Here is a 15,373-nt window from a genome sequence, read left to right as displayed (position 1 = left end):
CATACATACATACATATATACATGTATACAGTGCATACATACATACATATATACATACATATATACATATATACAGTGCATACATACATATATACAAACATACATACATACATACATATATACAGTGCATACATACAGATATACATACATACATATATACAGTGCATACATGCAAATATACTTACATACATATATACAGTGCATACATACATATATCCACATTTATACATACATACATACATACATATATACAGTGCATACATACATACATACATACATACATATATACAGTGCATACATACAGATATACATACATACATATACAGTGCATACATACATATATACACATACATACATACATACATATATACAGTGCATACATATGTATATACACATACATACATACATACATACATACATATATACAGTGCATACATACAGATATACTTACATACATATATACAGTGCATACATACATATACACACACACATATATATATATATATTTATATATATATATATATACAGTGCATACATACATATATATATATATATATATATATATATATATATATACAGTGCATACATACATATATACATATATATATATATATATATATATATATATATATACAGTGCATACATACATATATACACATGTACAGTGCATGCATACAGTACAGACCAAAAGTTTGGACACCTTCTCTTTCAGAGTTTTCTTTAATTTCATGACTATGAAAATTGTAGATTCCCACTGAAGGCATCAAAACTATGTATTAACCCCTTCCCGACCTATGACATACAGGTACGTCATGGATATTACTGCCGCTACTCGCGGCATCCCGCAGCGCCCGGAAAGATGGTGGCTATCACTGATAGCCAGCCATCTTACCGTGCGACCACGGGGGGTTTCGTCCCCCACCCCCCCCCCAGCGATCGCTGCTATCAGCTGGTCAAATCTGACTAGCTGATAGCAGCGTTTCGCTATGAAAATACTTAGCAGCGCGGTGTGTGAGTCCCGATCACGGGGATCGGGACACACACCGCTCTACTAAGTGTCCCTGATCCGTCCCTCGGCGTCACTTACCCGTCCAAGCGGTGTCCCGAGCGGTGTCCCGAGCGGTCCCGGCATCCTCCATGCGGTCCTGGCTGCGCTGCGTCCCGGAGGTGAGTTTCCGGCAGCAGTGCAGCATCTTCTTTGGCAGCAGTGAGATCGCCGTAAAGCGATCTCACTGCTGCCTCTGAGAGTTTCAAAACTGCAACTCCCAGCATGCCCAGACAGCCTTTGGCTTTCTGGGCATGCTGGGAGTTGTAGTTTTGCAACATCTGGAGGTCCACAGTTTGGAGACCACTGTATAATGGTCTCCAATCTGTGTTCTTCCAGATGTTGCAAAACTACAAATCTCAGCATGCTCAGTCTGTCCAGGCATGCTGGGAGTTGTAATTCTCTAACATCTGGAAGAGCACAGATTGGAGACCATTATACAGTGGTCTCCAAACTGTGGACCTCCAGATGTTGCAAAACTACAACTCCCAGCATGCCCAGACTGCCCAGGCATGCTGGAAGTTGTAGTTCAGCAACATCTGATCCTTCAGATATTGCCGAACTACAACTTCCAGCATGCCTTGGCAGTCTGGGCATGCTGGGAGTTGTAGTTTTGCAACATCTGGAGGCACACTAGTTGGGAAACATTGTCCGTTTCCTACCTCAGTGCCTCCAGCTGTTGCAATTGTTGCAAAACTATAACTCCCAGCATGCACTGACAGACCATGCATGCTGGGAGTTGTAGTTTTGCAACAGCTGGAGGCACACTGGTTTGGAAACACTAAGTTTGGTTGCAAAACACTTGAAAGTTTATTACTTAACTTAGTGTTTCCAAACCAGTGTTCCTCCAGCTGTTGCAAAACTACAACTCCCAGCATGCACGGACAGCCAAAGGGCATGCTCGGAGTTTGCAACAGCTGGATGTTTGCCCCCCCCCCCCCCCCAATGTGAATGTACAGGGTACACTCACATGGGCGGAGGTTTACAGTGAGTGCTGCAAGTTTGAGATGGCGCAAATTTTGCGCTGCAGCTCAAACTTCCAGCGGCAAACTTGCTGTGAACCTCTGCCCATGTGACTGTACCCTAAAAACACTACACTACACTGACACTAACCTAAAATAAAAAGTAAAAAACACTACATATACACATACCCCTACACAGCCCCCCTCCCCCAAAAAAATGAAAAACGTCTGGTACGCTACTGTTTCCAAAACGGAGCCTCCAGCTGTTGCAAAATAATAACTCCCAGTATTGCCGGACAGCCATTGACTGTCCAGGCATGCTGGGAGTTTTGCAACAGCTGGAGGCACCCTGTTTGGGAATCACTGGCGTAGAATACCCCTATGTCCACCCCTATGCAAATCCCTAATTCAGGCCTCAAATGCGCATGGCGCTCTCTCACTTTGGAGCCCTGTCGTATTTCAGGGCAACAGTTTTGGGACACATATGGGGTATCGCCGTACTCGGGAGAAATTGCCTTACAAATTTTGGGGGGCTTTTTCTTCTTTAACCCCTTATGAAAAGGTGAAGTTGGGGTCTACACCAGCATGTTAGTGTAAAAAAATTAATTTTTTACACTGACATGCTGGTGTTGCCCTATACTTTTCATTTTCACAAGAGGTAAAAGGGAAAAAAGACCCCCAAAATTTGTAACGCAATTTCTCCCGACTACGGAGATACCTCATATGTGGGCGCAAAGTGCTCTGGGGGCGCACAATAAGGTCCAGAAGGGAGAGTGCGCCATGTACATTTGAGGCGATTTGCACAGGGGTGGCTGATTGTTACAGCAGTTCTGACAAACACAAAACAATAAATATCCATATGTGACCCCATTTTGGAAACTACACCCCTCACGGAATGTAATAAGGGGTGCAGTGAGCATTTACACCCCACTGGTGTATGACAGATTTTTGGAACAGTGGTCTGTGAAAATGAAAAATAAAATTTTTGATTTGCACAGTCCACCGTTTCAAATATCTGTCAAACGCCAGTGGGGTGTAAATGCTCACTGCACCCCTTATTACATTCCATGAGGGGTATAGTTTCCAAAATGGGGTCACATGTGGGGGGGTCCACTGTTCTGGCACCATAGGGGCTTCCTAAATGGGACATGCCCCCCAAAAACCCTTTCAGAAAAACTCACTCTCCAAAATCCCATTGTCGCTCCTTCCCTTCTGAGCCCTCTACTGCGCCCACCGAACATTTTACATACGCATATGAGGTATTTCCTTACTCGAGAGAAATTGGGTTACAAATTTTAGGGTGATTTCTCTCCTTTTACCCCTTGTAAAAATTAAAAAATTGGGTCTACAAGAAAATGCGAGTGTAAAAAATGAAGATTTAGAATTTTCTCCTTCACTTTGCTGCTATTCCTATGAAACACCTAAAGGGTTAAAACACTTACTGAATGTCATTTTGAATACTTTGGGGGGTGCAGTTTTTATAATGGGGTCATTTATGGGGTATTTCTAATATGAAGATCCTTAAAATCCACTTCCAACCTGAACTGGGCCCTGAAAAATTAAGATTTTGAAAATCTTGAGAAAAATTGGAAAATTGCTGCGGAACTTTGAAGCCCTCTGATGTCTTCCAAAAGTAAAAACTTGTCAATTTTTTTATGCAAACACAAAGTAGACATATTGTATATGTGAATCAATATGTAATTTATTTGGAATATCCATTTTCCTTTCAAGCAGAGACTTTCAAAGTTAGAAAAATGCTAAATTTTCAAAATTTTCATGAAATTTTTAGATTTTTTACCAAGAAAGGATACAAATATCAGTGAAATTTTACCGATAAAATAAAGTAGAATATGTCACGAAAAAACAATCTCGGAATCAGAATGATAAGTAAAAGCATTCCAAAGTTATTAATGTTTAAAGTGACAGTGGTCAGATTTTCAAAAAATGCCCAGGTCATGAAGGTGAAAATGGGCTGGGTCATGAAGGGGTTAACACATGTGGAATTATATACAAAACAAAAAAGTGTGAAAATATGTCATATTCTAAGTTCTAGACACCTTTTGCTTTGATTACTGCTTTGCACACTCTTGGCATTCTCTTGTTGAGATTCAAGAGGTAGTCACCTGAAATGGTTTTCACTTCACAGGTGTGCTGGTGTGGAGGAGGAGGTGTGATGGTGTGGGGGAGGAGGTGTGATGGTGTGGAGGAGGAGGTGTGATGGTGTGGAGGAGGAGGTGTGCTGGTGTGGAGGAGGAGGTGTGATGGTGTGGAGGAGGAGGTGTGCTGGTGTGGAGGAGGAGGTGTGATGGTGTGGGGGGGGGGGGCTTTGCTGGTGACACTGTTGGGGATTTATTCATAATTGAAGGCATACTGACCCAGCATGGCTACCACAGCATCTGGCAGCGGCTGCTATTCCATCCGGTTTGCGTTTTGTTGGACCATCATTTATTTTTCAACAGGACAATGACCCCAAACACCTCCAGGCTGTGTAAGGACTATGTGACCAAGAAGGAGAGTGATGGGTGCTGTGCCAGATGACCTGGCCTCCACAGTCACCGGACCTGAACCCAATCCAGATGGTTTGGGGTGAGCTGGACCGCAGAGTGAAGGCAAAAAGGGCCAACAAGTGCTAAGCATCATGGGAACTCCTTCAAGACTGTTGGAAGACCATTTCAGGTGACTGCAGCTCATCAAGAGAATGAGTGTGCAAAGCAGTAATCAAAGCAAAAGGAAGAACCTAGAATATGACAGATTTTCACACTTTTTTGTTATGTCTATAATTCCACATGTGATAATTGATGGTTTTGATGCCTTCAGTGTGAATCTACAATATACATAGTCATGAAAATAAAGAAAACTCTGAATGAGAAGGTGTTTCCAAACTTTTGGTCTGTACTGTGTATGTATACATACATACATATATACATATATACAGTGCATACATACAGTCATGGCCGTAAATGTTGGCACCCCTGAAATTTTTCAAGAAAATGAAGTATTTCTCACAGAAAAGGATTGCAGTAACACATGTTTTGCTATACACATGTTTATTCCCTTTGTGTGTATTGGAACTAAACCAAAAAAGGGAGGAAAAGAAGCAAATTGGACATAATGTCACCAAACTCCAAAAATGGTCTGGACAAAATTATTGGCACCCTTAACTTAATATTTGGTTGCACACCCTTTGGAAAAAATAACTGGAATCAGTGGCTTCCTATAACCATCAATAAGCTTCTTACACCTCTCAGCCGGAATGTTGGACCACTCTTCCCTTACAAACTGCTCCAGGTCTCTTATTGGAAGGTGCCTTTTCCCAACAGCAATTTTAAGATCTCTCCACAGGTGATCAATGGGATTTAGATCTGGACTCATTGCTGACACTTCAGAACTCTCCAGCACTTTGTTACCATTTCTGGGGGCTTTTTGACGTATGTTTGGGGTCATTGTCCTGCTGGAAGACCCAAGATCTCAGACACAAACCCAGCTTTCTGACACTGGGCTGTACAGTACGACCCAAAATCTGTTGGTAATCCTCAGATTTCATGATGTCTTGTACACATTCAAGGCCCCCAGTGCCAGAGGCAGCAAAACAACCCAAAACATCACTGACCTCTACCATATTTCACTGTAGGTACTGTGTTCTCTTTTTGTAGGTCTCATTCCCTTTTTTGGTAAATAGTAGAATGATGTGCTTTACAAGACGTTTTCCCAGAAGGATTTTGGTTACTCAAGTTCATTTTGGCAAAATGTAGACTTGCTATTTTATGTCTCTGTGTCAGCAGTGGGGTCCTCCTGGGTCTCCTGCCATGGCGTTTCACTTAGTTTAAATGTTGACGGATAGTTTGCGCTGACACTGATGCTCAGGGAGCCTGCAGGACAGATTGAATATCTTTGGAACTTGTTTGGGGCTGCTTATCCACCATCCGGACTATCCTGCGTTGACAATTTCAGGGGTGACAACATTTAGGGCCATGACTGTACATACATACATATATACATTGAAAACATACATACAGTACATACATACATATATACATTGAACACATACATATATACATTGAATACATACATATATACATTGAATACATACATGCAGTACATACATACATATATACATTGAATACATACATATATACATTGAATACATACATACAGTACATACATACATATATACATTGAATACACACATATATACATTGAATACATACATACAGTACATACATACATATATACATTGAATACATACATATATACATTGAATACATACATATATACATTGAATACATACATACAGTACATACATACATATATACATTGAATACATACATATATACATTGAATACATACATATATACATTGAATACATACATACAGTACATACATACATATATACATTGAATACATACATACAGTACATACATACATATATACATTGAATACATACATATATACATTGAATACATACATATATACATTGAATACATACATACAGTACATACATACATATATACATTGAATACATACATATATACATTGAATACATACATACAGTACATACATACATATATACATTGAATACATACATATATACATTGAATACATACATACAGTACATACATACATATATACATTGAATACATACATATATACATTGAATACATACATATATACATTGAATACATACATACAGTACATACATACATATATACATTGAATACATACATATATACATTGAATACATACATATATACATTGAATACATACATACAGTACATACATACATATATACATTGAATACATACATATATACATTGAATACATACATATATACATTGAATACATACATACAGTACATACATTCATATATACATTGAATACATACATATATACATTGAATACATACATATATACATTGAATACATACATGCAGTACATACATACATATATACATTGAATACATACATATATACATTGAATACATACATACAGTACATACATACATATATACATTGAATACATACATATATACATTGAATACATACATACAGTACATACATACATATATACATTGAATACATACATATATACATTGAATACATACATACAGTACATACATACATATATACATTGAATACATACATATATACATTGAATACATACATATATACATTGAATACATACATACAGTACATACATACATATATGCATTGAATACATACATATATACATTGAATACATACATACAGTACATACATACATATATACATTGAATACATACATACAGTACATACATACATATATACATTGAATACATACATATATACATTGAATACATACATGCCATTCTGTTCTGTTTTATGTTTTTGCACTGTATTCACCTTATTTAACATAAAAATATACACAGATTCCTTATCTTGGCAGGTGAGGTGCTCATCGAAAAAAATCACAAGGTTGGACTTTTTAAACCTGTGACACTAAAGTGCATGAGGAAAGTGACAAAGGATGGCGCTAGCGTGCTCACGATATCATGGATGAAGAATGGGAAGAACATTGCGACTTACTCAGAAGAAGCGTACATCGCTCCAGAATATCAGGGACTTATCAATGTGACTAAGGAGGGTGGGGACGTATCTGCGCTCACCCTGTTCAGGGCCAACGTAACAGACGGAGGAAAGTACAGCTGTGTATTCAATGTCTTTCCTGGAGGATCGAAAACAGGGGAGACGTCCTTACATATTTACGGTATGTTTATCCACCCAAACGTTTTACCTACATGGAATATAGAACTGCTCCTATACATCAGTTCCCATCTTACATAAATTCAGTCCCACCAGCCTTGACTGATTTCTTGTTGTTTGGGTATAGGGAATGATCTATCAATCAGGGCTGATAGGGTAGACAGAAGCCACTGGGGACCGCCCAGATGACTTGTGGTTAAAGGGGTACTCCGGTGGAAAAAAAAAAATTTTTAAATCAACTCGAGCCAGAAAGTTATACAGATTTGTAAATGACTTCTATTTAAAAAAAAATCCTAATCCTTGCAGTACTTATCAGATGCTGTATACTCCACAGGAAGTGCTTTTCTTTTCAAATTTATTTTCAGTCTGACCACAGTGCTCTCTGCTGACACCTCTGTCCATGTCAGGAACTGTCCAGAGTAGAAGCAAATCCCCATAGCAAACCTCTCCTGCTCTGGACAGTTCCTGACGTGGACAGAGGTGTCAGCAGAGATTGTCCAGAGGGAAAGTTTCTGAGTTGCCCATAGCAACCAATCAGATTGTTTAGTTATTTTTTAACAAGGCCTCTGCAAAATGAAAGAAGCGATCTGATTGGTTGCTATGGGCAACTCAGCAACTTTCCCTCTGGACGGGATTTGATAAATCTCCCCCTGCATCTTGAGGACATCTTGGACACATTTTGCACTGGGGCGAAGGATCTTCAATTTAATCTGGACTTAGTTAGGACAACATTGTAAACTACAACAGAGTTGGTCTCCGCCTATCTACAGTCACATGACTCCAATACAGAATTCTCTATTTAATCTTCTAGAACCTTTGAATGTAACAGTGTCCACGAGTAAAGCATCCGGGTCCCACACGATCACATGTGTGGCCAAGAGCTGGCCCCCTCCCGTGGTTTCTTGGGTGGATGTGGATGAAGGATCCCTCAATCATACCGCCTACGATGGACTGATAACCGTTACCAGCACCATACAGATATGTCCGGACAGTCAGCAGAAGAAGAGGCCCAAATGTAAAGTTCTACACCAAGGAGAGGAATCCCTATTCAGTGTGTCTGCAGGTAAGTCCTTAAAGGGGTACTCCACTGCCCCAGTGTTTGGAACATTTTGTTCTAAGTGCTGGGTGCGGGCTGTGGGGGGTTGTAACATTATGGCAACGCCCCTCGTGATGTCACACCATGCCCCCTCAATGCAAGTCTATGGGAGGGGGCGTGGTTATCTATCTATCTCATATCTATCTATCTCATATCTATCTATCTATCTCATATCTATCTATCTCATATCTATCTATCTCATATCTATCTATCTCATATCTATCTATCTCATATCTATCTATCTCATATCTATCTCATATCCTATCTATCTATCTGTCTATCTCATATCTATCTATCTCATATCTATCTACTGTATCTATCTATCTATCTATCTTTCATATTTATATATCTATCTCATATCTATCTCATATCTATCTATCTCATATCTATCTATCTCATATGTATCTCATATCTATCTCTCATATCTATCTATCGATCTTTCATATCGATCTATCTCATATCTATCTATTTATCTATCTAGACAAAGAATAAGTCAGCCAGCACTTTAGTTGATACCAAACTATTATATGGACCTGGCCTACAGGTGCACGCTACTAGGCTAGATATACAGCAACAGAAGAATACAGCAGCACACTGCTAGCACAAGGATATAGATGAAACATGAATATGCAGATAAAACATGGAGAGCTATACAGCTATGGTGTAATAGATGCAAATGTGAAACTATGAGATAGTGAGGCACTTAGCTCCCAATGAGGCCACCTTATCGCGGTGGGACGGTCCAAGCTATTTGACCGCAGGCGGAGACAAATTTGCGAGCTAAGTGCCTCACTATTTCATAGTTTCACATTTGCATCTATTACACCATAGCTGTATAGTCTCCATGTTTTATCTACATGTTCATGTTTCATCTATATCTTTGTGCTGGCAATGTGCTGCTGCATTCTTCTGTTGCTGTATATCTATCTCATATCTATCTATCTATCTATCTCATATCTATCTATCTATCTATCTATCTATCTCATATCTATCTCTCTATCTCATATCTATCTATCTATCTATCTATCTCATATCTATCTCATATCTATCTATCTATCTATCTATCTATCTCACATCTATCTATCTCATATCTATCTATCTATCTCATATCTGTCTATCTATCTCACATCTATCTATCTCATATTTATCTCATATCTATCTATATCTATCTATCTAATATCTATCTCATATCTATCTCATATCTATCTAATATCTATCTCATATCTATCTCATATCTATCTCGTATCTATCTCATATCTATCTATCTATCTCATATCTATCTATCTATCTATCTCATATCTATCTCATATCTATCTCTCTATCTATCTATCTATCTATCTATCTCATATCTATCTATCTCATATCTATCTATCTATCTATCTATCTATCTCATATCTATCTATCTATCTATCTATCTATCTATCTATCTCATATCTATCTATCTCATATCTATCTATCTCATATCTATCTATCTATCTATCTCATATCTATCTATCTATCTATCTCATATCTATCTATCTATCTATCTCATATCTATCTCATATCTATCTCATATCTATCTATCTATCTATCTATCTATCTATCTCATATCTATCTATCTCATATCTATCTCATATCTATCTATCTATCTCATATCTATCTATCTATCTATCTATCTCATATCTATCTCATATCTATCTATCTCATATCTATCTATCTCATATCTATCTATCTATCTATCTCATATTTATCTATCTATCTATCTATCTATCTATCTCATATCTATCTATCTCATATCTATCTATCTCATATCTATCTATCTATCTATCTCATATCTATCTATCTATCTATCTCATATCTATCTATCTATCTATCTCATATCTATCTCATATCTATCTCATATCTATCTATCTATCTATCTATCTATCTATCTATCTATCTCATATCTATCTATCTCATATCTATCTCATATCTATCTATCTCATATCTATCTATCTATCTATCTATCTATCTATCTATCTATCTCATATCTATCTATCTATCTATCTATCTATCTCATATCTATCTATCTATCAATCTATCTATCTATCTCATATCTATCTCATATCTATCTCATATCTATCTATCTATCTATCTATCTCATATCTATCTATCTATCTATCCATCTATCTCATATCTATCTATCTATCTATCTATCTATCTATCTATCTATCTATCTCATATCTATCTATCTATCTCATATCTATCTATCTATCTATCTCATATCTATCTCATATCTATCTATCTATCTATCTATCTCATATCTATCTCATATCTATCTATCTCTTCCCCTTAGTAAGTAGTTAGTAAAGTGATCCATTGTGTAATGTTTTCTCCTGATCTGTGTAGACTTTGTGGATTTCCATTTATTTATTATTCTAAGAGGTTAATAATGGATGACTGGAGAGGCAGCGCATCCTGATGATCAGTCTTCACTATTATATCACTGCGCTCGGTTTCATCCAGAGTTTATTCTCTTTCTCCTCTAGGTAGACGATGCCGACTCCATCCGGTCATTATAGTTCTACTTCTCTCCAAAATGTTCTTCCTTTAGAAGCTTCAACCGTACAGAACACCAAGACATGGACATAGTAATAAAATTCTATTACTTCACTACAGAAAAATGGATGAATGAAATAATGTGACATATGGACAAATAGACGAATAAATGAATGAATTAATATGTGGATGGGAGGATGAAGGAGTGAGTGAATGAGAAAATCAATGTGATTGAATCAATGATTGTAGGAGTGTTAGGGGGCGTTCACTACTACTAGGGTGCGTACTCCAGTAATTCCTCTTGACTTCTCCGCTCCAAATTAATTCACATCTCCTCTGCCCATTGACTTTAATGTTTTTTCCGCTGTCCTGTTCACACTGCGGAAATTCTGCTAGCGGAATTCCGACGCTGAATTCCGTTCCGCTTGAAGAATGAGCATGTTCATTCTTCAAGCGGAATCCGTTAGCAGAAATCAATGGAAGTCAACGCGGAATTCACGTGGAAATGCCTGAAAAACCCTTCACTTCTTTCTCCCCCATTTCCGCGCGCAATTCCGTGCAAATTGCGCGCAAACTTCGCACGAACATAAAATTCTTTTTTCCGTCCGTAAATTTTTTCGGCGTGAATTACTCTTGAATTACTACGTGTGATCGCACCCTTAGAGGGATGGATGAATGAATGACACAACAGAGGGAAGTAGGAGTGAATGAATAAATGAATGAATTCATAAAGTAATTCATGGCTAAATTGGTAAACGAGTGAATGTAAAAATGTATAAACAAGATAATTAATTAGTATGAATGAATGAATGAATGATTAAATGAATGAATGAATGAATGATTAAATAAATGAATGATTAAATGAAAGAATGATTAAATGAATGAATGAATGAATGAATCAGTGGATAAACAGGAATGGATGTAAGGGCAGAAGAATAAATGATGAAATAAACAGATATGAAAAATGAATGAATAATGAACAAATAAATAATTAGATAGATGAATGGAGGAACAACTGAATGTTTGTGAAGGAATGAATGGACACATGAGAAAACTAATGGCTGGATGGAAGAATAAATGGAGGAGGAGAGTAAATGAAGGAATAAAAATAAACTAAATCAAGTAATAAATGAATGTACAAACAAATGTATATAAATGAATTCATGTATCCATGAATGGACAAAAATGAATGAATGAATGACTTGATGGAAGGATTAACAAATGGACGATTTTACATATTGTTACACATCTTTCTAATCCTATTCTGTATATTATTTGGCCCCTGCTCCGAGATCTACAAGGTCATAGCTACGTTTCCGACACAATGCTGCTACATCAATAGTTACTAAATAATTAAATAAAAAGACAAGAAACACTGGACTGGCCATAAGATGCCTCATACGTATTTATTTAATACTTCTTCAACTAGTTCTTACAGCTGTGACAAATGTACTCTGCTTTTACTAATGTTTATTCTACATTAAAGGGGTTAACCGGGGGAAAAAAAAAAAAACTTCTATTAAAAAAAATCTTCATCTTTCCAGTACTTATGAGCTGCTAAAGTTGAGTTGTTCTCTTCTGTCTAAGTGCTCTCTGACGACACCTGTTTCAGGAACTGTCCAGAGTAGAAGCAAATCCCCATAGCAAAACTCTTCTACTCTGTGCAGTTCCCGAGACAAGCAGAGATGTCAGCAGAGAGCACTGTTGCCAGACATAAAAGAACAACTCAACTTCAGCAGCTGATAATTATTGGAAGGATTAAGATTTTTTTTTATAGAAGTAATTTAAAAATCTGTTTAGCTTTCTGGAGACAGTTGATATAAAAAATATATTTTTTTCCTGTTATACCCCTTTACGGTCCAAAAGTCTCTGCTGATCCATGTCATACTACAATTGCTTTTTTGATGTGATAAATGACATTATTCTGGTTGCCTGCAGTCACCCACAGTGCTCTCTGCTGCCACTTCTGTTCATGTCAGGAACTGTCCAGAGCAGGAGAGGTTTGCTATGAGGATTTGCTCCTACTCTGGACAGTTCCTGACATGGACAGAGGTGTCAGCAGAGAGCACTGTGGTCAGACTGGAAAGAACAACACAACTTCCTCTGAAGTTGATAAGTACTGGAAGGATTAAGATTTTTATATAGAAGAAATTTACAAATCTGTTTAGCTTTCTAGCACCAGTTGATTAGAAAACATTTTTTTCTGTTTGGAGTACCCCTTTAAGTGGACTGCTCAGCCACCAAGTCCCAGATGTCCCGGGACTCCTACTTCTGCGATCTCTTATAGCTCCAGATTTGAATTGTGTGTCCTGCCACTTTGAGTTCAGTGCCACCCACCTATTAATACCATTGTGTTTACATCTAAAATCTTGTGTTTACTAAACAGTACTATTTACTAAATAACGCTACATTGTTACATTGGTCAGAACTTTAGTTTTCGGATCCAGAGCTTCAAACCACCTGCAAAGACTTTTGGACCTATTAAGGTCATGTTCACATGGTCAAATTTCTCCACTTTTGCACAAATTAAGTTTAGCAAAGCTTGGTGAACGAAATCTGAAAATTTCGCCAGAATTGTGCCGGAATTTCGGCGGAATTCTGTGTTCTCTAAACACAGAGTTCTGCTGAAATTCAAGCCTGTTGAGTTCAGTGGGTCATGGGACAGCGGGATCCTGTTAAACATAAAAAGCTTTAAAGGGGTACTCCCACCCTAGAAATCTTATCGCCTATCCAAAGGATAGGGGATAAGATGTCTGATCGCGGGGGTCCCGCCGCTGGGGACCCCCGCATTATTGCATGCGGCACCCACCTGTTTTTTCACCAGAACCGCTGGAGGGTCTGAGTCGCGACTACGGGAACGGAAGTCCGGGACGGGACATCACACGGGGGCGGAGTCGTGACATCACAATACTCCGTCCCCGTGGACGTCCGTCACACCCCCTCTCATTGACTTGCATTGACGGGACGGGCGTGACGTCACGCGAGGGCGGAGTCCTGACGTCACGGACTTCCGTTATAATGCAGGGGTCCCCAGCGGCGGGACCCCCGCGATCAGACATCTTATCCCCTATCCTTTGGATAGGGGATAAGATGTCTAGGGTGGGAGTACCCCTTTAAATATCAGCAGAATTTTTCCATGGAATTCCGCAAAAAAAAATCGTGTGAACATGGCCTTAGGATCAAAAAAAGCTAAATAATGCTCAAGGGATTAGCACCTGTATATTAATATAATAAAAATATTATCACCCCTTGAACCCCTCTATAAGAGTGAAATTAAGAACAGTGATACAATATATCCATCCCCTGAGACTTATGTATATGAAGGGGCTAGCTACAGTATGGGTAAGGTGATCAGCAGTTTGGGTTTTTGATATGGGGATTGTATTACACACTATCTAGACCAGTGTTGCAAAACTACAACTCCCAGCATGCCTGGACAGCCAACGGCTGTCCTGGCATGCTGGGAGTTGTAGTTTTGCATAAGCTGAAGGAACACTAACAACAAGCAAAGATCTTGTATATGATGAGAGAACTTTTATGTATACAGTTATATGAGGGCCCAATGTCCACAGGTGGGGGTTGTGTTTACAGCCCAACACCGTGCAGGACGTTTGGCATTTGCCAGAGAACACCAAGATTGGCAAATGCACTACTGGTGCCCTGTGCTCTTCACAGATGAAAGCAGGTTCACACTGAGCACATGTGACAGACGTGACAGAGACTGGAGACACCATTGAGAACGTTCTGCTGCCTGCAACATCCTCCAGCATGACCGGTTTGGCGGTGGGTCAGTAATGGTGTGGGGTGGCATTTCTTTGGGGGGTCGCACAGCCCTCCATGTGCTTGCCAGAGGTAGCCTGACTGCCATTAGGTACCGAGATGAGATCCTCAGACCCCTTGTGAGACCATATGCTGGTGCGGTTGGCCCTGGGTTCCTCCTAATACAAGACAATGCTAGACCTCATGTGGCTGGAGTGTGTCAGCAGTTCCTGCAAGAGGAAGGCATTGATGCTAT

The 15,373-nt window shown here is 38.7% G+C and overlaps 1 protein-coding gene across 1 annotated transcript in view; it reads left to right on the top strand.

The window, feature by feature from the left end:
* Positions 1-12,877, top strand: part of LOC130358106 (nectin-3-like) — a 39,796-nt gene extending 26,919 nt beyond the window's left edge. The window contains exons 4-6 of the mRNA XM_056560923.1: positions 7,429-7,749; positions 8,557-8,808; positions 11,349-12,877. Coding sequence (XP_056416898.1) covers positions 7,429-7,749; positions 8,557-8,808; positions 11,349-11,413 — 638 coding nt within the window. The 3' untranslated portion in view covers positions 11,414-12,877. The remainder of the gene's footprint in view (positions 1-7,428; positions 7,750-8,556; positions 8,809-11,348) is intronic.
* Positions 12,878-15,373: the final 2,496 nt, after the last annotated feature.

Source organism: Hyla sarda, chromosome 2 (assembly GCF_029499605.1).
Source record: "Hyla sarda isolate aHylSar1 chromosome 2, aHylSar1.hap1, whole genome shotgun sequence".
Lineage (NCBI taxonomy): Eukaryota > Metazoa > Chordata > Amphibia > Anura > Hylidae > Hyla > Hyla sarda.
This window is presented reverse-complemented; position numbering and strand designations above follow the sequence as displayed.